This window comes from Microtus pennsylvanicus, chromosome 10 (assembly GCF_037038515.1).
Source record: "Microtus pennsylvanicus isolate mMicPen1 chromosome 10, mMicPen1.hap1, whole genome shotgun sequence".
Lineage (NCBI taxonomy): Eukaryota > Metazoa > Chordata > Mammalia > Rodentia > Cricetidae > Microtus > Microtus pennsylvanicus.
The window spans coordinates 87,052,293-87,079,494 of record NC_134588.1 but is presented as its reverse complement, the minus strand read 5'-3'; the positions used below and the strand labels follow the sequence as shown (position 1 = coordinate 87,079,494).

General features: G+C 43.6%; 1 protein-coding gene across 4 annotated transcripts in view; it reads left to right on the top strand.

Moving 5' to 3' along the window:
• Cacna2d3 (calcium voltage-gated channel auxiliary subunit alpha2delta 3) overlaps positions 1-27,202 on the top strand; it is an 812,834-nt gene that overhangs the window by 309,945 nt on the left and 475,687 nt on the right. For all 4 annotated transcript variants that reach the window (XM_075988898.1, XM_075988900.1, XM_075988899.1 and 1 more), the window contains exon 5: positions 22,995-23,157. In XM_075988898.1, the coding sequence (XP_075845013.1) occupies positions 22,995-23,157 (163 nt within the window). The remainder of the gene's footprint in view (positions 1-22,994; positions 23,158-27,202) is intronic.

Below are 27,202 nucleotides of genomic sequence, written 5' to 3'. Positions count from 1 at the left end.
TTGTACAAACTATTGTTTGTGATACTCTATTAACATTTGCAATTAAAGTTTTGGGGCTAGTGTCAAAGACCCACAACATGTTCTAAGTAAATAGTAGGCTTTCTTATGAATATGATGGCCTTGGTAAGCTTGTGCCTTGGCAGCTGTCTCAGTCTCTTATATGTGGCCCCTTCCCCCTTCAAAATCATCAGTGGCATTGAGTTGCTTGACTTATCCTTTTCCACTCTCCTGGGAAAATACTCTGTTTTCAGAGGTTCCTTCATTAAGTCAGACCCTCACCTCTGTCTGTTTTGTTTTATTTGTTTGGTTGATTGTTTTTTCGAGATAGGGTTTCTCTGTAGCTTTGGAACCTGTCCTGGAACTAGCTCTTACAGACCAGACTGGCCTCAGACTCACATAGAAGATCTGCCTGCCTTTGCCTCCCAAGTGCTAGGATTAAAGGCATGTGCCACCACCTCCCAGCTTTGAGATGGAGTTTCTCTGCAGCTTTTTGGAGCCTGTCCTGGAACTCAATCTGTAGACCAGGGTGGCCTCACACTCACAGAGATCCGCCTGCCTTTGCCTCTGCCTCCCGAGTGCTGGCATTAAAAGGCATGCACTACCACCACCCGGCCACACCTCTGTCTTTTTAGTCAATTAAGTTGAGACTTTACCTCTATCTACAAAATATTTGCATTAGGGTTTGATGTCAGAATCATAGGTCAGTAAGCTTAGATAGAGCCATACTTAGAATTCCGATAACCAAGGAAGTTCTATAAACATTTTTTATAAAAATTGAATCAAGGAGAAAATTGAAGATACAATATATTGAAAAGAAATCCCAAATTGATTGATTTTTTAAATAGGATTAGTATCAGGATTGTTTCTGAATGACATCATTGTTATGCTGGTTACACCATTTGCTGTTATGAAGAAGATTACAGACTAACAGAGGAAAGAAAAATAAAACAGTAATTATGATGATGTTGTTGCTTCAAAAAATTATTTTTGGAAGAAAAGAAAATTTACCAATCCAAGCCAACTTTTTTCTCTTGATGGTTGGCGCTGCTCAGTAACATTACAAATGTTATTCACATATAGTGTTTATTTCTTTGGTGGACCTAGGCAACAAATCTATTTTTTAAAGAAAAAAATAATGTGGACATGTGGAAAAGTTTAAAAGAAGAAGGTTAGTGTGACTGATATAGAATCCCTGTGAAGCAGTGGTCCGTCTTATTATAATGTGATTTCTGGGCTGTGTTGAGTTTCATTAGTTGCCCAACATAATCGTAAGTACAGCTAGAAAAGTGGGTGTTCTTTAAACATTGGAGACAGCTGGTGGGGATTTTGTAGGCCATCCAGAGCTGAAAGGCTCGCTCCATCACCATCGTACGGTGTTATCTTTGGTTGAGAAGCAAGGGTCATTTCAAAAGGCAAGTTCGTGAGTTCTGCTGTACTCTGCCCAACTGTGGCTTGTAGCCCATTTGCTGAAAATACCACGGAGCCCTTGGTACTGAAGAGCAATTGTAATTAACTTCTAAATTTAAAGGCAAATATTTTTCGTGCATGGTCTTTGAGTGCCAGAATGAGGGCAGGATTTTCTGCACGCCAGATGAGCAGCCGTAGGCCCTTCCCAAGCCAAAGGCTACCATTGCTGATCTGCCTCCAGAAAATGAAGTTCAAAGCAGAGCAGTGAATGGTGTCTGAATAAGGCTCTAAGCCATCAGGGCTGGCAGGAGGCTCCAACACCATGGGGCTTTTGACAACCCCCGAGGGCTCCTTTTGTGCAAAGTGTGATTTGCTGGCTGTGGAAAGACTTGCTCAACTATCAGCGCTGCCTGAGCACATGCAGCCAGTGGAAAGGGACCAGGAGAGGCTCAGTGGCCTAGGAGGTGCTGTCTGGAGTCAGCTTTCCTGGATCTCCATTGAGTCTTTGCTAGAATGAGATGCAGGCACGTGTGGTGAGACTGAGCAATTACCTGACTCCCTGGCCCACTGTTTTCATCTGCAGAACTGGGGATCAGAGTGATAGTACCCCTGAGGTCTTTGGGTAGAGGTGGGAAGTAATGCATACAAGCACTTCAGTGGAGAAACCTGTCATGGGAGGACTTAGCCACATGCTTAACTAAAGTTACAACTGGCAGAGGAGGAAGGAAAGGCTAAGACATATGAAGGAGAGAGGAGGAACAGGACCTGGGCAAAGACCAATAATCCCAGCTAACTGGAAGATCAAGTCAGGATTATCCAAAGTTCAGGTGTGTTTGGGCTGCTGAATGAGTTCAGAGTCAGCCTGGTCAACTAAGCCAGACTGAGCGTCGACATATAAACTACCAAAGTTTAGGGGTATGGCTCAGTGATAGAGCACTTGCTTAGTGTGAGTAAGACCCTGGATTCAGTTCCAGTTTGTACACATACCACCACCACCACCACCACCACCACCACCACCACCACCACCACCACCACCAAAGGGGGATATCTGTGTAGAAGCTGGATAGTCTGGGTCCCTAGAATTCTATTTAGTAGAAGATCAATTTAAGTCTAAATTGAATTTCTTCATTGAGTGAGAGAACGAGAGAGAGAGAGAGAGAGAGATAGAGAGAGAGAGAATAGTTATGTGTATCCACATGGGTGCGTATGATGTATTTATGTGTGTACAGGTGTGTGAGTGTGCTGATGTGCTGAGTCACCCATGTAGAGGTCAGAGAGACAGTCAGGTGTTCTCACTGTATACTTGGGTTCAGGAAGGGTTTCTGCCATTTGCTCCTGTGCTCTGTCTGCCAAGCTGGCTGGCTCCTGGCTTCCCAGGAATCTCTGTCTCTGATCCCTCTCTTACGGTAGGATTACAGATGTATGCTTGTTCCATACTTGACGTTAAAAGAGTTTCAGGATTTGAACGAAGCACTCCTAGCCCTCATCTTTCATTTTTTTTTTCATATGGGATTGGGCTTCTGAATGGATACTCTACTTCATCCATTCCTTTGAGATGCTGCGTTTTCCTATCTTGTGGTTAAAGGCGCCGGGGAGGAGCAAGGGAAGCTTCCAGACTGCCCTGCAATACCATGGCAGTCCTAGCGGGTCCCAAGAAGTCCTCTCTAGCCATCTGTCTTTTTATTGGCAGATTTAATCCAAACTGATGAAGTTGGCGTTGGGAACTGTTAGGAAAATGTGTGTGGTGGAGCAAGTTGAGGGTAGCTGCGGTCCTCCCAGGTGGAGATTGTCGTGAAGGATCCTGAGATGACTAGGAAGGTGCATTCCTCCCCGCATGAGCTCTGCTGCTGAATCTTGTACCGTTGCCGTCATCCCCTCTCTCCAGAGAAACAAACTTCTCAACTTCTCACTGTTCGGCAAGGAGTCCTCATTTATTCTAGGACAGAAAACCTCCAGGGTTTGCTAGTGATCTGCTTTTTGGGCAGGAAAATAATCGACTTACCTTTCCAAGCACCACTGCAATGGCGTGGAACATCTCTCTTGCAATGAGGGGAGAATGAGAATAAAGGGCCATTTTAATAGCTTTCAGTTTGTGGTACCGAAGCTCATTCACTTAGAACAAATAAAGAAATTCTTTCAGAATAGATGATGCCAATACGCTTGTGTTTCCTCTAGACTCTTTGCAGGGTCGCGGGAGAGCTGTTAGTCCCCAACATCAACTCCTATTCTCTATCTGTCACTTGTCATCTGGCCAGCCTTGCTGAGAATCAAACCAATGAGAAAAGACTTCTTTGTTTATATAAATAAACTCTTTTCTGAGATTTGTTTTCACCACCAGATTTACTGAGGCATGATTGATACATGAAAATTGTAGATATTTAAAGTGTACAGTGTAATATTTTGACATACATAAGCATTGTGAGATGATTATCACAGTTACACCCCTCAATGTGTCCATCAGTTCACGGTTTCTGTTCGTATGTGTGTTGCAAAGACACTTGTTATCTTTTCTCTCTGCTGGCTTCAAGTGAATAATATCTGTTATTTTGACCGAACCCCTGCTACCCAAATAGGTCTCTGCCAGTTACTCATTTTGTAACTGGAAGTCAATTGCTTTTGATCAACCTCTGCCCTTTTCTCTTAGCCCAGCTTCTGGAAACCACAATTCTATCTCTGTTCCTCTTTGTGAGACCCTGTGTTCAATTCCACATACAAATGAGATCATGTAGCATCTGGCTTATTTCAATCAGCACAATGCCCTCCAGGTCCGCTTCCCTTAAGTGATTGGATTTCCCTCTTCTTAAAGTTGAGTTATTTCACTGAAAACCATATATTTTATTATCTATTCACCTGGTCCAAAAAAAAGGCCACACTATTTCTACACGCTGGATATTTTGAGCAATGCTACAGTGATCATGCTGGCATGGATATGTCATTTATATGTCTGCCCAGAGGAGTGAGATTCCTGGGTGACATGGCAGTTCTCATTTTAATTTGTTGAGCCATCGCCACATAGCTTTCAATTGTGTGTGTCCTGATTCAGCTTCCTACCAATCGTGTGCAGGGCTTCTCGCTGTGTAACTTCACTTCTACTGATGCTCCTTGTGAGGTCATATGTCAGTTTGGTTTTAAGTTGCAATGCCCTTGCCATTACTGATGTTGAACACACTTTCATATACCTGCTGTGTGTTTGTACATCTTTTTTTTTATGTTTTTTTGTACATATTTTTTTTTAAGAAAAAAGATTTATTTAGTTCCTTTTCCCCTTTTTACATCAGGTTGTTGTCTTTCTATTGGGTTATGGATTCTTTGTGCATTTTTGACATTAACCACTTACTGAACAAGGAGCTTAGGGGTGAAGAGGGTCACAAATATTTAGAATTTTAAGGGATTTTTTTATTCTCTTAAAACTGTAAGTACGTGTTTTGTGGGAACATGGATATCTCATTCAGCATTGCTTATGAAGAGGCCATATACGGCATGGTGGCCCAGCATCCAGACATCCTCTTTAGTAGCAGAGAGGGAAGGTAGGGTCTATGGTGATGGTCTACACCTACCAGCCTAGGGCTCTGCTCTTATTAGTTATTATGGGGACATTTGTTGACCAGCAACTATTTTGAAGGTAAATTTGACTTTCATAAATGATACCAATAGCTAACACTCATGAGATGTTAGCTGTCGTGTAGTAGGTACCCAGCAGACTACTTATATCTTACAGGAAAAGAGCTGGCCTAAAATTTTAAGATGAGAAACGTTAGATGAGTTGTAGCTGAACAAGGCTATTGAGATACCTAGCCTGCAGCAGAGCAGGAATTTCAAGCCAGACTCTAGGACCCACGTGACTTTGTACTACACCAGATTACCTCCCTTATAATGTATTTACGATGTACTAAGACTGGGGTGAGATGGCTCAGGCGTTAAGCCTGAAGACCTGAGGTGAGTATGGAATCTGGTACTGCCATTGGTAGCATGAGAGAAGCAGCTCCCACAGGTTGTCTTCTGACACACAGATACACACACTGAATTAATTAAATGTAATAATATAAAAACAACAGAAGGCAAGTCTCCTTTTCACTTCATTCTTTCCCATGTTTCTCCTTACTGAAAGCACCCTCTGTTACACAAAACAGAAGGCTGTGGCTCCTCCCTGGCCTGACCCATCCCGTGCTTCCTGCACCAGTGGGTACAGGGCTGGAGTAGTTCGTCTCACACTTGCCCTTCTCATGTGCCATCTCTTCAGGAGTGGCACATTCCAGGTGGCACATTCCACGGAATATTAAACAATCTGGGATGGAGCTATTCTCCCTTCAAGCAACCATTTGCCAACCTCAGAGAGGAAGTCTATAGTCAGTATTGAAATGTCTCCACTGGATGTGGACTTCGTGCTCAACTCCTTTTTAAACTCAGGGCAAGCAGCTGTGATTAGCTATAAGTTAATACTATGGTTCACTTCTATCATATTTTAATGATTTCTTTCTATTTTATAGCTTGGGATATAGGTCTGCCCGTTTCCCATTTCTGATACAAAGTTCTCTTTTTTTAAAAAAAATGCATTTAAATCTTAAAATAACATCATAATGAAAAAGTTAATGAGCAGAGCAGGTACTCTAATGAAGCAGAACTTGTCCATAGTACAAGAAAGACTCGCATTTGGGAAACCCTAACTGTAGGTCTTTCTGGGACTTTTAATTGTGTTTTAATTTGCTTTTTAAAAACCAATAAATTCCTGAACTTTGCCATGGCTCTCAGTTTCCCTCTCCTCGAGACATCAGAACCCCAAAGGCAAAAGAACGAGTATTAATCTGTGTGCCTGCAGTGCCAATGGGGCTGTCACTGACAGATTCTGTTTAAGAACGAGTTCCAGTGAAAGCAGAGCCTGCAGGACCACTGTTACTAAGTAACACACCATTGAATGTGTTTAAAGGTCTTATAGTCATCCTGCGCAACAGGCTGCTCTTAGCCAAGCCTGAATCATCCTTTAGTCCACAAAAACATGACCCTCTTCAGACTCTGAGAAGTCCAGTTCTGCTGATGTGTGGTCTTAGCCTTCAGGGGTTAATCCTGTAAGAGTCCAGGAGAACTGCCTCTGCAGGTAAGTATGCTTACTCGTATGCAATGTACCTATACAGACTCATGTGAGCTGAGTCGTTAGGGTTTAAAGCCTCTCCTCGATGCTGAAGCTCTAACACACTGGCATCAGGCTACTGACCCTCCAAATGCCTTTTGTTTCCCGCCATGCCTCTAGTAGGGGCTCTGAAGAGAACATGCTGAAGGGACTGTACGTTCAGAGCAGCGCCCGAACTGGTGCCCAGAGTACAGAGTCTCCACTCCTCAAGCCACCTCCGTTCCCATCATGCTTCACTGCAGTGGACCCATCACCACCACCATCTCCATCCACTTCTTGGCTGATAGTAAATACATCGTTTGATTCCTGAGTGGGTCTTGGAATAGCAAAAAAAGCATAAAAGCAGGCACCATGGACAGATAAATGAAAGGATATAAAATGTGCACAAAAGCTTTCATATGAAACATGAACCTTTTGGTTTTTTAATGATTATGACTGGACAATTTGAGGTGTCTCCTCATTTCTAGGAATGTTTCTTCTTCTTCTTCTTCTTCTTCTTCTTCTTCTTCTTCTTCTTCTTCTTCTTCTTCTTCTTCTTCTTCTTCTTCTCTCTCTCTCTCTCTGTGGATATTCTTGATATGAAATCAAGAAAATATGAACTCGTACTTATGTATACCACAGTGATACAGATGGTATTCAATGTCTGAAAAGCCTGGGGACACACTCCTGAGTCTGAAATCTATAGACAGGCGAGGAAGCCTATAAGGTCTGGTGGAGACAATTTGCTGTAAGCTTGAGAAACCCGGGTGTAGAATGTTGAAGACTCATGCAGGTAACAGAAAATAATCATTAGAAGAAATCAAGCATTCTGACTCATGACGCTAAGACAATATGTCTTTGTGATGACCCCAGATGTTTTTGAGCCAGGACTCCACAGGTTCTGGGCAAGATGATGTCTCTGTTGGGAGGTCGAGCAAGATGGATAGATGCTTACTTCTGGGTGGTCTCCAAGACTCGATTGCCTGTAGGTGGACAGTACAACTTCCATGTTTCCTGGAAGGGAACTTAGAGGCCAAACCTGAAAGAGTGATCTTCAGCTCAGCCGCCTTTGGATAATGAAAACTTGTCCAAAATGAGACGTCACACCCGCATTTTGTTTCCAAAGCATTTGGGGGATCTACCAGCTTCATCCCAAATCTTCCTTCCTTTCTGATGTTTCCTTTACACAACCAAAGTAGAATTGTGTTTCCAGCTCACTCCTGGGATGCGTGCAGAATTTGTTGGAAACCTCAAGCAGATGGAGAAGTTGTGTGATCTCCATTACCACCCTCTGGAAAGCCTGCGGCTAATATTCCGCCATGGCCCTGGAATCTCGGGTGGCTTCTTGGTGACCTGCCTTCTGTGGCTTCCTGGGGAGAGATCAAAGACTTGGAAACAGCCCAAGCTTGTCAGAAGCTTGGTCCTGTACTTGGCGCCTCTGCAGTGATGTGTTCTTGCAAGCCCAGCCTTTATATCTTTTTCCAGAAATTGTACACGGCACATCCGTGCTCCAGCGTGGTTGAAAAGCTGAGTTATTCTCGGTTTATTCTGCCCCTGACTACAGGCAACTCTATCTCTAGATGAGCTTTTGGAATTCCATTTGCTTAGGCCTTATGAAGTGAATAAATTTGAATTAATGTGTGGCTTTTTGGGAGGAGGCAGTTATCCTTTGAGGTGTTAAGCGATGTCTCTGTTAGTTTATAATGCATTCAAACATCTTCAACACCATGTTGCTGTCTTGGCTCTTTTAGTTTATAAAAAAAATTTTATTAAGTGATGCAAATATATATATATATATATGGATTTCTAAAGTGAGTTTCTTCTCTTGAACAGCTCTGTGTGTGTGTGTGCACGCGCACACACACACACATGCACGCACATGTATTCCTTTGGGTTGAGCTTGGCAGATAAACAGTTTCCCTTTGTGAGGTAACACTTGGAAGAAATACATATCAATAACAGTGTAGAGAAAAGCTCGAAACCCATGAACTGCATTTGCGGTATCGACAGCTCTCTAGTGGTGTTTCTTCCTCACAATTAGAGCAGAATCAAGATGTCATGAATGAGACCGATACTGTAGATGCAATTCTCACTTGGGAAGAGGGAGTGAGAACTGTGAAATTCTCGGTACATTAAAATTTTTATTATTGGATTTTTATCTCTAAATACTGTTGAATGGAGCTGTGTCTAAACTCATGAATGTTAATATGGTAGAGCTTCCACTTCCGTGACACTTAGCTATTTTGCTCTTTATTACCCCTTATAGGCACTGATGCTTTGACAATTGGAGCTTTTAAACTAATGGAGGGCTTTTCACCAACTAGAAAGCCATCATTACTAGCAAGCAGGGAGTGCTGAATGGGAACTGGGAGGGTTTGAACCAATCTCAGAACACATTCTTTTACAAAGACTAATACCCGTAATTTGTGTTTATTTTCAATTTTCTCAGATTTGAATAAATTAGGGCAGATATTTATACCATTCGTCTTCTTTTCGTGTTTTTAGCCGGCTCCCAGAGCATTGCTCAGGCTAACTCTGTACCCTCCAAAGATGAACACACACACACACACACACACACACACACACACACACACCCCACAAGGTCCCCCCACACCACACACATATCACACACCCACAACACCCCCCCACACCACACACACTCCCCACAACACCCCCCCACACCCCCCCCACTCCCCACAACACCCCCCCACACCCCCCCCACTCCCCACAACACCCCTCGCACACACCCCTTCACACACAGAGACTCATGTGTGCGTGCACACAAATTTTCTTCCTATAATGTCCTGTGGTCTTGTAATACTGTAATACTTCATAAGAGTTCCCTGCCTATGCATGACTGAGAGACTCAGGTGCCTTTCATATTATAAATATTGCATCAGGGATGGAGAAAAGCCCATATGGGGACTCACACCTCTCAAGAAGGAAATGAGACACACACAGTATTTGTACTCACAACTCATTGGTCAAGCCAGTCACATGGCCCTTATCAACTGCAAGGAACGCTGGGAAATGTAGTTGAATTCACAGAAACCCAAGCAAGCTCTTCCCTTCCCACCATCTTGACATAACACAGGTAGCACACACTGACAGAGATAGAGTGGATGACTGGGGGGTCCTTCTAAACAACCTTGGATTCAGAGAATACCATAGCTATTTGAAATGTATAAAGGAGAGGTTGAAAATAGCATAGGGAATATTAATGCTAAGGGGATTTTTTGTGTATCGGCACCGTTATCCAAGCTATAAGAGCCTGCTTTGCATCTGCATCTGTATGCCACACACACACACACACACACACACACACACACACACACACAATGTGGGATTCCCCTCTGTATGTTGTGAATACCATTGGGCGGCTGGGAAACGAACGGATGACTACACACACACACACACACACACACACGCTTGAGTCCTGGTGTGCGTAGCCTGGTATATTCTGTCTTGTGAGTCTTAAGACATGTAAAGCAAACAGCAGTGCTGCAGATTGGGTGGATACACTTCTGATCCTCCCAGAGGACTCTGCAAGAACAGATCATATTAAGGCTACAGTGAGGGTTAACCTTCAGTGAGGGACGAAAGTGCGGATGTTTTCTCTTCCAGGCAGAGCAGTTGCCTGGTTCATACAGTTCTCTTCTTTCTGAGATTCCTCTCAAAGCAGTGTCCTGCCACTTCGGGAGGCTGTTAACTTTCTTAAATTGGCTCTTGTTATAATGGTTACTTTTTAAAAAGTATGTAGGCTATCATATGAATTTAAAACAACAACCAGAAAAATAAATAGTGCAGGCTAAGAGAAGACATCAGCTTGAGTGATCTACTACCTTATTTTTGAGTAGTGTTGCCAAATTCTCTCAATGAATCTGAATCTTATCAATTAACCCAGACTGTCTGGTCAGTGAGCTCTAGGGATATGCTTGGGTCTGTCCCTGTATTAGATTCCAGACCTGCACTGCTGTGTTCAGGTTTTAGGTGAGTAGGTCAAGGATCTGAGCTCAGATCCTCATACTGGTAGTAGATACTTTGCTCTTTGAGCCATTTGCCTCAGCCCCTTCAGCATAACTTTAAATGCTCTTAACATTGTTGGGACGACACAGAACTTATTATGTGTGGAAAATGAAGTAATGCCCTTCTAGGTTTGGGGAAATTCTGGATATTCTTTGTATGCCAGTTAGTTTTCTGTTACCGTAATGAAATACCCAGGCACATGAATTAAAAAGAGGAAAGGTTCCAGTTTGAAGGTTCCACTCCACGGTTGATGAGTCTAATTGCTTTTGAGCCCATGGCGAGGAAGACCATGATGGTAGGAACATGTGCAGACGCTTCTGATGTCATGGTAACAGAAAGAAAGAGAAAGAACCACCCGCTATCCCTCTCAAGTGCATGTGCCCAGCCAACCAGATTCCTCCTACGATAGTGCCACAGTTTGGAGACCTAGCCTTTCACATTCCAGTCTTTGGGGTGCAATTCCCTAAACCATAACATCTGGTATGTCTAGAACACTTGTTTTATTACACCCCATGTCCATCATCCCTTTCATAACCAGTGATGCCCACTGAGTGTGGTTCCTCCCTGTAAGTATTAGTGGGCATTGCATCTGCTGAGTTTCTGCTTGTTTTTTTAAATCCAAGAGGAAGTTCTATGTTTAATACAGTAATTATTGATTTAAAAAAAAGACATTGGTATAATTTGTTACCTTAGCAACTGCAGACAGCACCATATCCTTGTGTGGTGTGTGTCCTGTGGCCTTGATTGTCTCTTTCTCTAATTAACATCTTGTGAGAAACATAAAGTAAATCACCAGAACAACTGGACCGCAAGGATATTAAGCACTAGAATACTCTAAATTGCGGTAATCATCACGATAACGAGGCCACATATTCCATGTCTATCTTTTAATTGCTTCTTAACTCTTCTGAGGGAGAATGACGAAGTTAGCGTGATGCGGGGACAAGGGCTGATTTATTTCTTAAATTACACTTTGTGAAGACACATTTTTTAATATATTGGAAATTGTGTGAATCACTTTGAAGAACAACTTAGCCAGATAACTTTAAGTACAGGTCGATATTATTAACATGCAACACTAAAGTCACAGATTTGCTTTATAGTTAGGGCTCTCAACTATGCATAGCACCTTATTGCCAAAGCCCAAGAACCCGTACTCTTCCACAGCCTGCTACTCATTATAGATTCTAATCTATGGAGAGATTGACCAAGGAACTCTATTTTCGGGACACCACAGTGGTCCATTGTAGGATAATTAGCTGTGTGTACTGGTTTACTGACTTGTGCACCCAGATGTTCATGTTCTGGGACACAGGTCACGCAGCAGTGAATTTTTTCCTATTGATGATTTTGTGTTAGAAGACCCTTTGTATGGGCCAGTGAGGGGGCTCACAGACTGACAACTTGAGTTCAGTCCCAGAGACCCAAATGGAAATAGCTGACTCCCACAATTTGTTTCCTAACCTCCACATGGTAGTGAGTATACTCTTGAGCTCACGCACTTGTGAGCTCTCTCTTGCACACACACACACACACACACATACACACACACACATCACACACACACAAACATATGTAATAAAAATTTTCTTTATAATACAGTTAGTAGACATCTTTTGGGCCTGTAGTCAGCTGAACTATGATATAACACTTCCACAGGAGCCCCTTCTATCAGACTGTGGGCTCCAAGGTCATCTTAGTATAACTTGACTCCGTCATCCTCCCCTCTCCATCTAACCCCTACCCTCTTAGGTTTACAGAATTGAGTAAAAATGTGGTAATAAGAAGACAGTCTCATAATGGAGAGGTATAAACTTAGGAACACCCTGGGCCTTTTTTCCCCTTTGCTCTGTGATGGTTCTGAAAAGAGGGAAGTTCTCTTGCATTGTGAATAAAATGTTAAGGCCCCAAATAGCAGTGGGGCGTCTTGGCCTTTGGGTAATGAATGTGGGGAACACAGTCTCCTATTATTCAGAGAGTTCCCTGGAAAAGGATTTCATAGGTCAGTCTGAGTCATATGCTCTTCCTTCAAGTATGGCTGACAGGTACCCTTGATTAAAACCTAGGGGGGATTAGGTGCCTCTTACTGAAACCAAGGCAGAGAAACATGCACACACCAAAGCAATAGTCTCATGTTGGCCTGAGTAGGATTTTCTTGGTTGATGTCAATTATTTTCTTTCCCCTAAATCTTGATATAGATAATCAGGTATGGATTTGCTTTTCAGATAACCTTGCCTCCATTCTGATCAGAAGTAAAACGGTTCACTTGCAAACACAGGTGCAACATACCTCATAGCTGCATTCACTTGGAGCCCTCCATGGATACTTCTGCTTAGATAGGTGCTGTGAAGATGGTTGGGTCAAAACAGTGTGTGTGTGTGTGTGTGTGTGCATGTGCACGTTGACTGTCTGCCCGCTGTCCTTCATGTTCATGTGCTCACTCACAGGTGAGCACGTGAAAGACAAAGGTCGCTGTTTTGTGACCTCAGAGCAGAAGAAGCCCCCGGGGGATTGTATACAGATCTAACCACTTACTCAGTCTTCTTTGATGTCAGTTTGCTAACATGAGAAGGGGAGACCCAGATGGGTGCTGAGGGTTCAGATGAGAGAGATGGTGCTGACCTAGGACTTGTCTTGCAGGATAGTGAATCTATATGGTCACTTTGACTGGGTGTAGGATTACATAAGCGATAACTGAGGCACATCTCGGGAAACATTAATGACAGGGCATGGGAATTTGTTTCCAATATGGTTATGACTTGCTTCAAATGTGGTTAGCACCATTCCATGAGCGAGGCAACCAAGACATAAAAGTGGGGACAAGAGAAAGCCAGTGTGACTCTGGCATCCCCTCTCCCTGCTTCCTGCCCGCCATGAAGAAGCACTTCTGCCAAGTCCCTGCCATAACAATGTCTTACCCAAGTGCCTAGGGCCGAACCACCAAGGACTTAACTATCTAAAACCCTTAACTATCTAAAACCATGAAACAGAATAAGTCTTCCTTAATTGTTGGGCCTTTTTTTCACTGCAATGCAAAGGCCCCGGTGTATACCTTGCCTTTTCAAACCTCCCTTTTCCCTCTGCCATCCCTCAGTTCTACTGCCATAATGATTACACCACCTGTGTAAGCCAGAGTAGTTAGAAGCATAGGAAACTTGCAGTATGAGACCACGTTTAAGTCACAATAAAGGCATGTATATTTTACATATCTATATATTTGAACCCTATGCCATGATCTAAGTATAGGATATATATCCTTTATCCTTCTTTTATTGACTTTTCAACTCCACTGTATCGGGGATGGTGGTGAACTCATTTGAGAGACGGGGTAGAAGAGGTTCTGGCACAGCAACAGAGCTGGGATTTGAATTTGGTGCATTGGAGTCAAACGCTGAACCCTGAGGTTCTCAAGACTGAGTGCTGAGTGGCTGGCAGAGAGCATCCGCACAAGGTCTGTCTAAGCAGCTCGGTCACTAACAGACGCGAGTGGCTCTCAGACTGCAGATCCCAGATGGCAGAAGAGGGATATTCATTATCTTCTTCCTAAAGGAACTCTGACACTAGGGGAAATATAAGTGAGTTAATGTAATGTTAATCCTCAGAAATATCCTGGAACAGATCATTTACAAATCAATTTTCACCCATGAAGAGAAAATGAGATTATTGAGCAGTAACCAAATGGCTCTAGACGTCTGAGAGGGGCTGGAGTGAGGAGTGGGTTCTGTCACTTATGCACAGGGGACGCATATCTGGAGAGCTGGATGTTTGCTCGCCTCATTTGGGACTAATCTTCCTATTAATTTTTATTTTCTAATCTAAGTTGTAAAAGGCTGGCTATCATCCCAGAGCAAGAGAGGCTTGGAAAACAAGCTTGAGAGGGGAGAACCCAAGCACATGGAGAGCTTGTTGTTGGCACGGTGCCCACTGCTCCTGTACATTTTATCCCTTCCTAGTCTGTCGTTAGAAAGATCTGAAGGCACGTCACCCCCTCGACTCAACAGAAAATGAAACCGAGTCAGAGTATCTCAGGATGACTTAGGAAGCCAGCATGGTACTGCCCTGTATACTCAGCTCCCAAGCTCTGGTTCTTATGGCCAGATAGGCAGGGTCTAGCATCTTGAATGGTTTACAGTGTGAAATCCACATTCAAGGAAGTGCTACATGGGAATCAGACAGCTCAAGGGTTTCTCCCTATTCTTTGGGAAATACCAAAATGTCCTTCTGGACTGTTTGTTGGTCATGCCTGCTAAGGCCTCTGGGTAATGGGTTTTGTAGTAGGGATATCGAAGGAGGCTTTGGGGAAGGACAGGTGCCTCAGATATTCAGGGATCTATGATGTCAACAGGTCCTAACGGGATCAGCTTTCATAATACATCCTTCAGGGATGTCCAGTATTGGCAATACCATAAAAGAAAGAAAAAATCCAGATAGTCCCTTAAAAGGAGAAGGGCTTCAAGAAGAATAGGAGAGTCTGTACCTTGCAGGTGGGGTGGAACCTGTTACCATGGATATCGTTTTGTTGTTACCTGTCCTAGTTCTGCTGGGTGTTTGGATAGCAGCTTGGCACACAGAAATGAAGGCATTCACAGTTCTCCATCTTATGGAGATGGGAAAACTGAAGCAAACACAGGCAAGGCATAAAATAAATGATCCTGAACACTAATACCCTATTATTGCATGTGTCTATCTGTCTCTGCACTTTCCCTGAAGATAGTTGGCTCACATTCCCTTACTGAAAGGGTTCTTGACTGCTTCCAGGGTCTCCCCTGCAGGCTAAGTTTCTTGAGTTGCGCAAGTCAGGTTCAGGGGTGAGTCAGTGTGGAGTGATGTACAGGCCTGCTCTCTGGGAGGTTACAGGGGATTGCATCTGTGGCATGCACACATAGGAAGCAACCAAAGGCAGAAGAGAATCACCAGGGAAAACTGTACAGCACACAATTGCCACCTACAAAGCAGGTCCTTGAGTGGTGTCTTGAGGCTTCTTTGTTTTGTGACTTATCCAGCAGGAAGAAGCAGAACCACCCTCCAAAGCACCATGGCTCAGCCTGTGCTGCATAGTGGGTAGCTTGCGAGGATGGAACGAATCCCAGCACTTGGGCCCTGTCCAGGGATGCAATTTAATTGCACTTGGGTTCTACCAGTGTGGAGATGTACTGCCTTGGGCTATCTTGCTGGGGGAGTGAAGGCATAAGTCACAAACAATGCCACACCAGTTTGGAATTATGATTAATAGGGTGGTATTTATTTAAAGGGGAAAAAACTTACAGATTACCGCCCCAGACAACAGCCCTCTGCGCAACCAGGAAGAAAGTCTAGTCACCAGTAGAGCAGAAAGTGAAGAGAGAAAGGAGAGGGGAGTGGCCGCTTTTTTAAAGGGAGAGAGACCACGCCCCAATGGGCCGGTAACTGGGCAGCTATAGGCTGGAGGAGCGGAAGGACCTCCCGCAACAGGGGAGAGGAGGTTCTTGTCACACAGAAAGAACAAAGGAAGAATCTAGAAAGGCCATAAGAAAATGAAAACTTTCAGGTTGTCTTCTGTCAGCTGCTTACTTCTGTGAATAAAGTTTTATTGGGACCCACTCACATCCCATTGTTTATACCTTGCACTTGGCTGCCTTCACTAAAATCGCCAAATTGTATGTTGCAACATAGACTGTTTGGTCTGCAAAACCTAAAATATTTACACTCTAGATTGCCAGTCCCTAAACTGGGGAGTAAGGAGCTTCAAGGCTGTGGATGGCAGGAAAGGACTGGGCTGTATTTCAGAGGAGGGACTGAGTTTTTGTGGTGGAGATGCTGCCTCAAAAGCTTCGGTTGGCCACAGCCTTCCCATCAGGCAGGGCACACAAACAGAGCCTTTCCACGCTCCACTAATGAGTTGTGTAGCACCTCCAGCTGGGTCTGGACAACCCAATGAGAACTGAAAGTAGCTATGGTCTGTGTCAACAACAGTATAGAAGAGAACCTCTATAGGTCAGTGTGAAGGATAACAGAACCTCAGTGTTCTTTACCTGATGGTGACAGTGCAGAGCATTGGTCCTGGTCACTTCTGCAGTCATCTCATCCCTCTTCTCTGATAACCACTCCAGTGTCCACAATAGTGGCAGATGCCATGAAGTGATATAAATTGGCCACCATGCTTCCTTCCCCTTATCTTCAGTCCACACGGCTCCATTGGAAGCTTCCCTGACTTCATGGGGATGTACAAAACTGACCACAGAGCAATGTCTGTGGACTCCAGGAGTGGCCTGCTACCCATGTGGATGATGAAACTGTTATCTGGTCCATCAGCCACCAACTTATCAGTGATGTCACCATGCTAGGGCTGGAAATGCCATTGTATATGACAGAGACACAACTCTTGCAGTATGAAACTGTTCCCCTGAGGATTTGCGTACCAATTAAAAGATAGCATCTACACACACACACATACACACACACACACACACACACACACACACACACACACACACACACACACGCTGTCAGATAAATTTGGAGAATGTTCCACATGACATCCCACCTAGTCCCAAATCACTTTAATGTATGCATTGTTCATTCTCAAAGTGAGTTGAAGAGAGAAATCTTGCAACGAATGGCCCTGGCTAACAGTGAGGGGCCAGAGAAATGGCTCCATGAGGAAATGTGTCTGCCACCGCTGGTGATGACCTGACTTGGATCTCTGATACCTACAAACAGTGGTTTTCAGCCTTCAACTGCTGTGACACATTTTTCATAATTGTGGTGACCCCACCCATACAATTATTTTTGTTGCTACTTCATAACTGTAATTTTGTTACTGTTATGAATCATAATGTAAGTAGTTTTGGAGACAGAGGTTTGCCAAAGGTGTTGCAACCCACAGGTTGAGAACCACTGTGCTAGCAGGAGAGAACAGATTCTTGCAAGCTGACCTCTGACCTCCACACATACAGTGTGGCACATGTGCATTCATGTACATACACAAATAAATATAATAAAGTTAAATTTAGTAGTGGGCTACAAAGCAAAACCAAAAAGACTTGTAAAAAGACTAGAAATTAGAAAGACGGAGGGGCTTTTAAAATGGTGGGAGGGCTTTGTGAAGAGAATGCACTGTATGTGTATATGACATGGTCAAAGAATAATCTTGATAAAAATAAAATTAAAAATGAAGAAGAATTTACCATTTTAATTTTATTTCTCATTGTATATATGATAGCTACATGAAAGGTGGACATACCACAGCATGCATGCCGAGGTCAGAGGGCAGCTCCATCAAATTACGTCTCTTCTTCTTTATTTACATGTTTTCCAGGGATTGAACTCAGGTCTGCAGGTTGCGTGGCAAGCACCTTTCCTCTCCTAAGCCGTCTCACCAGCTCTCTTTGTGTTACTTAACCTTGGCTTTCCATGTATTTTCCAGACTTTGATCATTAGACTAAAGGTCCCTTGTCAGTATTCTGCAGCGTGGTTCGCAGCTTTCAGCTCCGCCTTAGAAAATACCAGGATGCAGCATTTAAGTCTGGTCCCTGAGATGAGCAAGATGAGCCCCCAGGACATCCTTTGAGGCCTCTTATTTCTAGTCACTTTGAGTATTATTTTCTGTTTGTTTGTTGGTTGGTTGGTTGATTGGTCAGGTGTACAAGGGATTGAACACAGGACTTCACAGATGTTCCATGCTCTGTCACTGAGCTACAGCCCCTTTCTTTGTTTCTCATTTTCAGACAAAGTTATCTGACTTTGAATTTGCTCTGTAACCCAACAAGGCCTTGATTTTGTAATCCCCCTGCATCAGTATTCATCCACCACAAGGCTCGGCTTGTATATAAATTTTCAAGGTGTTTTATGATGTGTGCATGTTAGTGTAATATTTAGATAGTAGTACAAATTGACTTCCAAACAAATATCTATGTTGGAGATGCTGCTCAAAACCCTCCAAAAGGAAAGGATGCTTGCATATCAAAAATAAAATCTAGAAAATGAGGGATGGAGAGATGACTCAGCCAATAAAAATTAGGACAACCAAAAATGTCCAGGTTCTTCATCTAACATCTGGGATGCTCTGCCCTGGCCCCTTCAGCCTTCTTCTCTGAGCTCTCACCTCTCTACCCACACATCAGCTAGCCTGGGAGACTGTGTGTCTGCATCCTCCCCATACGGGCTTTTAGCCTAATTATTTCTGTCTCTCCTCCACATAGCCCAGGCCTCCAGTTTCTTAGACCCCGTTCCCAGACACCTTTGCAGATCTCCATTACCCAAGGATTCTGTGCTATTTTATTTCTGTCTCTCCCAAGCCCCAAAGTACTCCAGTGTGGGACTGGGCAACTACACACTGAAGGTCACATCTTCTGCTCAACATGTAACCTAGAGCTAAATCAAGTTTTAATGGATCAATTTGTTGTGTATGAAGTACTGAAGCAAAAACTCCAAAGCCCGAGATGTTTGCTGCCTAACTGTTGCCAGGAAAGCCTGGCTGCCCTGCCCTATAGAAGAACTTAAGACACTCCCTTAGAGAACCACCACATCCCTCATCCTCCGACCAGGGCAAGCTCTCAGAGCAATACTCTTGCCACTTTAGGTCTTGTATTTTGCATGCTACATTTGGTCTCTTGTATCCATATCCTTTGTGCTCCTGCCACATCTAGTAGGTCATCCAGGATACTCACCAAAGACACTGAGTGTGTGAGCAAGAGTTAACAATGTTAAGGAAATGTGGACTAGGCATGCGATTTCCTCAATTACATGATCAGAGTTGAGCCTGGTGATGGCTGCAATGTCTTCTGAGGCCTGAGGAATTATTATTTTATTATTGCTATTGTCTTATGTGTATTTATGTGAATGAGAATAGAGGTCAGAAGACAGCTTGCAGAAGCCGGTTCTCTCCTTCTACCACATAGGTCCTAAGGATCGAAATCAGTCCACTAGGCTTGACTGCACGTGGTGTCCCACCTCCCTGAGGAATATTGCTCCTTGCTTATGATAAGGCAGACTTTTCCAGATCAGGACAGGTGGACACATGGACTCAGGCAGGACAAGCCGAACACAGTTGTCCTTGATAAAAGATGGGTCCACACTAAGGAGAGTATTGTTCTGTTTCCATCCTTACTTCATGTGTATCCTGAGTCTTGAGTAACCAGTTACGTGGATGTTTAGAAGCTGCCTGCATGATATGCGAGCCACAGCTGCACTGTGATTTGGGGAGCAGGTCATGGCTTTGTTTTGTGAGTGGAGCTATCAGTCCCATGGGAGCAGGGAGATGAAAGTTTGAGCTTGAGAAAGTCTGGCAGTCTGTGCTGCCCTTGGGAGATACTTAGAAAGCAGAGTCCTCCCTCATAAGCATCCCTCGTGATCCTGGTGATCAAGGTTTTGGTTTCAGGGGAAAGATTCGGCTACTTTTGTTTATGGTACTTATCAAGAAAATGATGCTTTTAAAAAACAAGAGTGGGGGGGGTTGTTCATTTAAATTCTGAATCTATAACATTCATGAGCTGGGGTCTAGGAAGGTGGCTCACTGGATAAAATGCTCCCCATGTAAGCATAAGGACCAGGATTCAAGTCCTCAGCATGCATGGAAAAGTCAGGCAGATGGGATGCATGCCTGTAATCCCAGTACTCTCTAGGCTGAGAAGGGGAGGGAGGGTTCTCGGCAACCCAGCTTGCTAGACTAAAAGGCACGAGCTTTGGGTTAATCGACAGCTCTAGCTTTAGTACATAAGGTATACCAAGATCAAGGAATGCACTAGTTGTCAACTCCGGCCTCCACCTAAGTGTATAACCATGTGCACGCACACCATGTATGCCCACACGTGTGATTATGCATACATACACCATACATATACATGTAAAAGTAGGTAAAAATAAAATTCATGAATTGCTAATATTAAAAACAACTAAAAGATTTAATGACTATATTTTTGAGACATCAATTCCTATTTAGTAAAACAGTTGTTTTATTTTATTTTAAATATCCAAGTCAATGAATACTGAGAAATGTATCCAACTGTGTGGCCCACACTACACTGCACGGGAAGTTTCTCAATACCCCCACCCTGCCTCAAAATTGTAGAGTCACCTTACCCTCTCCAGAACTCACAATAAATGGAATCTCACATGTGTGCCCACAATGCACCCAACCTCCTTTTCATGTATTCAGTGGATCAGTAATTTGCTCTCAAATGGTAACCCACTGCATGAAGATATCAAAGACTCATTTATCCCTGCATCTCTTGGGATATTTGGCTTATTTCTATTTTGGGGCTGCTATGAAAGGGACTTTGTGAACATTCACATAAGTATTTTCTTGTGGGCGTATGTATGTTCTCATTTCCCTAAAGGCAGGGACCGCTGGGTCGTAGGGTGGGATATGTTTTACTTTGTGAGAAAGCACAAAATATTTTTCTAAAATATTCATGGCATTTTATATTTTCCCAAGCAACTGTATGAGATTTCTGGTTTTACTGAGTATCAGAGCAACCTTTAATGTCAGAGTTTTATTTTAGCTTTCCCTTGGGTGTGAAACGGTGTGTGATCGAGGTTTTATTTCTCACTTCCCCAATGGCTAATGATGTCGAACATATTTTAGTCTGCACAGTGGCTGTTTATATACCTTCTTTTGGAACATGTGCCCATATTGTGAGTGGAATTTAAGTGAATCACTTGAGTTCAGATTGTTGGGGAAAGCCACTGGCGGCTTTCTGCACGTGATTGCTTTTCCTTAGCAGTGACTTCCCTGTTTATTTCATCATGAGGAACTTAATTTTGAGTAATTTTTGAATTTTTATAAAGTCCTCCAAACTGTTTTTTGATTAGTGCTTCTATATCCAAGAAACTAATGCCTAACAAAAGGCATAGATTTACATTTAAGTCTATTAATATATTTTCTTTCTTTTTTGTATTTTTTTAAAAGAAAGCAAACTATCTTTTTTTCATTTTGCATACAAATCCAGTTCCCACTCCCTCTTCTCCTCCCATTCCCTCCAGCTTTCTTCCAACTCCATTCCCATTCACTCCTCAAAGATGGTAAGGCACATTGTTTTGGGGAAGGACCAAGGCCCTCCCTTCTGTATACAGGCTAAACAAGGTATCTCTCCAAAGAGATGCTCCAAAGAGGGCTCAAAAAGTTCAGTATAAGCAGTAGGGTTAAATGCTGCTGCCACTGCCAGTGGCCCTGCAGTCTGCCCCAGCCATACAACTGTCACCCACATTCAGAGGGTCTAGCTTTGTCCTATGCTGGTTCCTTCCCTGTCCAGCTGGAGTTGGTGAGCTCCCATTAAATCAGGTAAAGTGTTTCAGTGGGTGTCCCCATCTTGGTCTTGACCTCGTTGCTCATATTCTCACTCCTCCCACTCTTCAACTGGACTTTGAGAGGTCAGCTCAGTGCCCTGCTGCTGGTCTCTACCTCTCTTTCCATCGTTGCTGGATGAAGTTTCTGTGGTGATATTTAAGATATTCATCAATCTGACTACAGGGCAAAGCCAGTTCTGGCACTCTCTCCGCTATTGCTTAGGGTCTTAGCTAGGGTCATCTTTGTGGAGTCCTGGGAATTTCTCTAGTGCCAAGTTTCTTGCTAGCCCCATAATGGTCTCTCAATCAATTAATATCTTTCCTTGCTTTCCATCTCTGTTCTTCCTCCGTCTCAAATATCCTATTCCCTCAAGTTCTCCTCCCTCCTCCCCTCTCCCGTGCTCCTTCTCTTCTACCTTCCCTTCTCCCTCCACCCTCATGCTCACAATTTTGTCAGGAGATCTTGTCTATTTCCCCTTTCCAGGAGGATCTATATATGTTCTTCTTAGGATTCTCCTTGTTACTTAGCTTCTCTAGGGCCATATTATACTTTGCTTTACAGCTAGAATCCACTCATGAGTGAGTACATACCATGTTCATCCTTCTGGGTCTGAGTTACCTCTCTCAGGATGTTTTTCCTAGTGTGATCTATTAGCCATCAGGGAAATGCAAATCAAAACGACTCTGAGATACCATCTTACACCAGTAAGAATGGCTAAGATCAAAAATACCAATAATAGTTTATTCTGGAGAGGATATGGAACACTCATTCATTGTTGGTGAGAATGCAAACTTGTATAGCCACTCTGGAAATCAGTATGATAATTTCAGAAAATTGGGAATATACATGTTCCTATTCCTTGTTTTTTTTTTTAACCACATTCAACTTAAATTTGTAAGCTACTTTAGGACATGTTTTATCTTCAACTTACAAAGACTAAAATGTTTTACAGCAATTTTCTCTGTGCTCACATAAAGGTTTTCTTCAAGTCTATTGAATAACTTTGGCAAATATTTCTTCAATGCTGTGGCACCCATGCGAATACAGCAAAGATTTGAGACTCTTTCCATGAGCAGAGGTGTGTCACAAAAGCAGGAGGCGGTACGCTATGAGTGCCCAGGTCTGCCTGGAGGTTCTAACCCTTCTATCCGAGTCACCAACCTCTAATACCGTCCGACTTTCTCTTCCAGTATGAATACTTCAATGCCGTGCTGATCAACGAAAGGGACAAAGACGGGAACTTCTTGGAACTGGGAAAAGAATTCATCTTAGCCCCCAACGACCACTTTAATAATTTGCCTGTGAACATCAGTCTGAGTGACGTCCAGGTGCCAACAAACATGTACAACAAAGGTAAGACTCCTTGCTACTGCTCCTATTAGAGGGCAAAGAGGAACACACACTAAGTATATCAACTATTGCAAGCGTCCTCTGGGCGGGTCAAACATGAACCTGTCTGCCTGGATGCTCTCTTCTTCATGTGAATGTGCAGTTCAGCTGTCAGCAGGCCTTTTCTGTAAGTATCTTTGGCTCCGCCTGCCTTGCAGTCCCTGTTACAACTGGTTAACTACTGTGTTAGTTGGAAGCATGCCTGTTTTGTTTAACACCTTTATCTGCAAGATTACCCTACCTTAGTACACATGCTTACGATCCTTTCATTTTTCTACTTTCCTTCCTTGATGGTGTTTAAGGATTGGGGAGCTTCTGTGGGTGGCTGAGGGGCAAGCCGTGTGCTGTCCTCTTCCCTTCCAGCATAGAGAAGTGTGGACATAACAAGGTTCCGTATGTCCAGGCCTGACTCCCCCAAATCCATTCTTCATGTGGACACTGAGGTTATTTTCCCAACATTCCTGTCTGCCCATTTGAGTTGGAAATTCAGTGGCCGAGGATTGGGCACTGGCATCCAATGTCGCTGACTAGTCTCCTCCTTACATCGGCTTCCAGTGATGACTCCTCCCCTTAAGATTATGGTTCCTCCCCTCTCTGACGGAAATAATGATTGTGTACAAGTTGGCTATGGTGACACACACATACAAGTCCAGCACTTTGGAGGGAAAAGAAGCAGGAATATTTATTTCCTCTTCTAAGTCAACCTGGGCTACGGGTATAGGATGATATCAGTGTAGCTCTATGCACTAAACTGTCAAATTTGGGGAAATTACAAGCATATTAGCTTCCGGATTGCTCTGAATCACCAGTTGAGGGGCCTGGTCAACCATAAGCTTCCAACTCAAGCTCAAGAACATTTTTCTTGTGCCTGTGTCTTGTGACTGGACACTTACTAGCTCCCTTTCATAGTTTGCCTATTACTTGCCCTTCAGAGTTCAGGGAAGCAATTTCCATGTCATTGATTATTCTGACAGTTATTATGGATCCCATAGTGAAGCAAACATAACCACCTTCTTCAGAGAAGTTGTAGTCTGCTAGTGAGATAACTGGAGACTGGGCATCACATTATAACTGCATCTCTGCAGAGTCATAGGACAGCAAAGTCCAGGGAATAGCCTTTCTTCCTCAATCCCCCTTTGAAAGGCGATAGCAATCTATACTGCCTTTAAAGAACTTGGGGTTGGTCCATGTCTGGGATCCTTAGGGCCCAAATGGAGAGTTTGGCATTCCGCATTGCCCGATAGAAGTTAGACCAGGATAGTAGTAATAGCCGACGAAGACTTAAATGAAACTGCCTTTTTGTGTAGTGTAGTTAGCAGGAAAAGCCATTTCTAGCGTGAAGTATGTTCTGAACAGAAGATGAAAAATGAAAATGATTTTATAGAGTAATTTCAGACATGAAACAATCCAAAATAGTCTTTTAAAACATGACAGTGACTTCAAGGTTGCTTGAGCCGTTAGCACCATGATAGAGATTTAATTGCACCCTAGGATTTAAAGACCTAATTGTACCCTCTGATGGGAGTGGTGCAGAAGGGCTCGCATTGCCATTGCCCACACAGGCTTTCCAATAGCCCCGTGAAGACTGTAGGCAGAGTCCTGACAGTCTGAGAGCTTGAGGTATAGGAGTTAAATAGATTTAAGCCATCCTTGGCAGTCCTCATGGGACCTGCCTGTCATCTCCTACCCAGGTTTAGCTGTCACCCTGCCAGGCTGTGGAAAGTGAACCAGGGTCGGCCATGGGCTATATCTTGTTTCTGCCAGGCAGGGAGTTACTGCCCATAGGAGAGAGAGGGGGACTTAAAGAAAATTCTTGACTCTACTCTAACTCAAACCAGTCTCCCAAAGTCTCTTTTCAAGCTGCAGAAATATATTTCATGTTTAGAAGGCCCCCCGCTTAGATCTGGTTATTGATGGCATGTACTCAGAACACAGGCTCTGGGCTTGGTTACTGGCTCTCACGTCCCTGGGGTGGAATCTTGCCTTTGACAAAAGGAACCAGCACATAGTTCTTCTCCCCCAGCAGGCTGAACGTGTGAGCACACGGCAGTGTTTGTTTGATGTCCCTAGTCGCTGCTGTGTGCTTGCTTCAGTGCTGGGCAGAATTTCCCGCTCTAGGTAAAAGTGGCAGATAACTCCAAAATGTTTCCCCTCTGCTTTCTGCTTCCTTAGCAACCAGGCCAGTGTGATTCTCCCTGTGGTTTCCGCTCTGTGGTTGCCATTCTCTTAGGTATAGAAGATACTGCATTTTCACCCGTGGTGATGGGTGTGCGGTCCCACAGGGGCTCCAAAGAGCTGGATTTTCTGGGCTCTTTAGACAAGCCTTTGAGTATTCTTAGGCTTTAGATATGGTAGAGTCATTACTAACTATTCTTAGCAGATCACTAGGGGCTGTGAGTCTGACTCTTGGAGACAGGAACATCTAGACCCTTAGAGCTGTAAGTGTCTTCCAGAAGTGAAGCACAAGGTAGAAGCGTCTGCACAGCTGCCAGCGATCTGGCAGGGGATTGGAAAACCCTGCACTCTTTGTTGAGTACCTTGTAGGCAGGTCCAACCTTTGACATTGCAACACCATGCAATTTACAAAACTCACACCCAAGAAATCCACAGGGGAGTTATAGAAACAAACACAAATTAATTTCATAGGGTTTCACTAAGGTTTTGATTTTGCATTGGGTTACATTCATAGGTATCTTGGAGTGTATGAGGACCAAGGGATCACTAGTATGGCACACTTTAAGAAGGTGAAAGCATGCAAGATTTATAAGCACATGCCACATATAGATGGAGACATACCTGTACATGTTAGGTATTATGTGTGGGGCACTGTATACATATGTGCTTGCTCCAGTATGTGTGTGGAAGAAGATGCCCTGTTCTCCAAATCAACTCCATGGTTTCCATTTATCTCCTCTGTTTGCCCAGTGATAGCTCCTCCCTTCCACATGCCTTTCTCTTCCTTTCAGCACTCACCATTAATTCCTACAACCCTTCCCTTCCCTCTCTCTGCTTCTCCGGTGCCCCATCCTTTAAAATCAGCTCTAGCATAGACTTTTTTATTCCTCCAGACTTTGGTAGTGTGCGTGCCTCTGTGAGCATGCCTCTATGAGCATGTCTTTGTCCTGGGCCTGTGTTGCTTCTGTGCCTTCATTCTTCCCTTGGACTCCTCTGAGGACAGCCTAGTGCCCCTTTGTCTTGACCCCCCCCCCCAATTCAGATTATTTGCTGATGTCCTAGTCAGCCAGAATTATGACATTCCATGGTTTTTCTAAGCAAGAGAGACATACTCTGGCTGACTCAAAAAGAAAAGATATTGGGTGGTTTACAAACTTTCTGCAAGAGAAAGAATGTTTAGAATAAGGTTGTGTGGAGTGGGAGCTGCGAGGGGCTGGAGCTAGCTTCAGAACTGCCTGCTGAGACTCTCATGTCTCCATGACTAACCCCACCACCACATCCATGACTATATACAAGTGTGCATCCCATTTTCTTCAGCCATGAGTGGATAATGATGCCATGCCTGAGGAGGCTTTGTTAAAAAGCATAGGTAAGGCTGTCTGGCACATGGTGGCCATGTAGTGCAAACACTGTCATTTAAATGTACGTGTCCTTTAAAGTTCATGGTTAACACTTCGTCACAGGGTGAGTGGCATTAGGAAGTGGGTCTTTTGGAAGATACTGAGGAGCTAAACTCTGACAATGGGGTATAGTCCAAAGCTTTTCTATTGTCCCGCCCAATCCTGCAGCCACTTATAAAATAATCACTCAGAGACTTAATATTAATTAAAATTGTTTGGCTGATGGCTCAGGCTTATTACTGGCTAGCTCTTACATTTAAATTAACCAATTTCTATTCATCTTTGTATCTCCATGTGGCCCGTGGTTCACCATAGACTCTATGACATCTTTCTCCTCTGGCAGCTGCTGGTATCTCCCTTAACCCCACCTTCTTTTCCCTGTATCTCTGCTTTGATTTCCCAGCTAGCCATATTCTGCCCTGCCATAGGCCAAA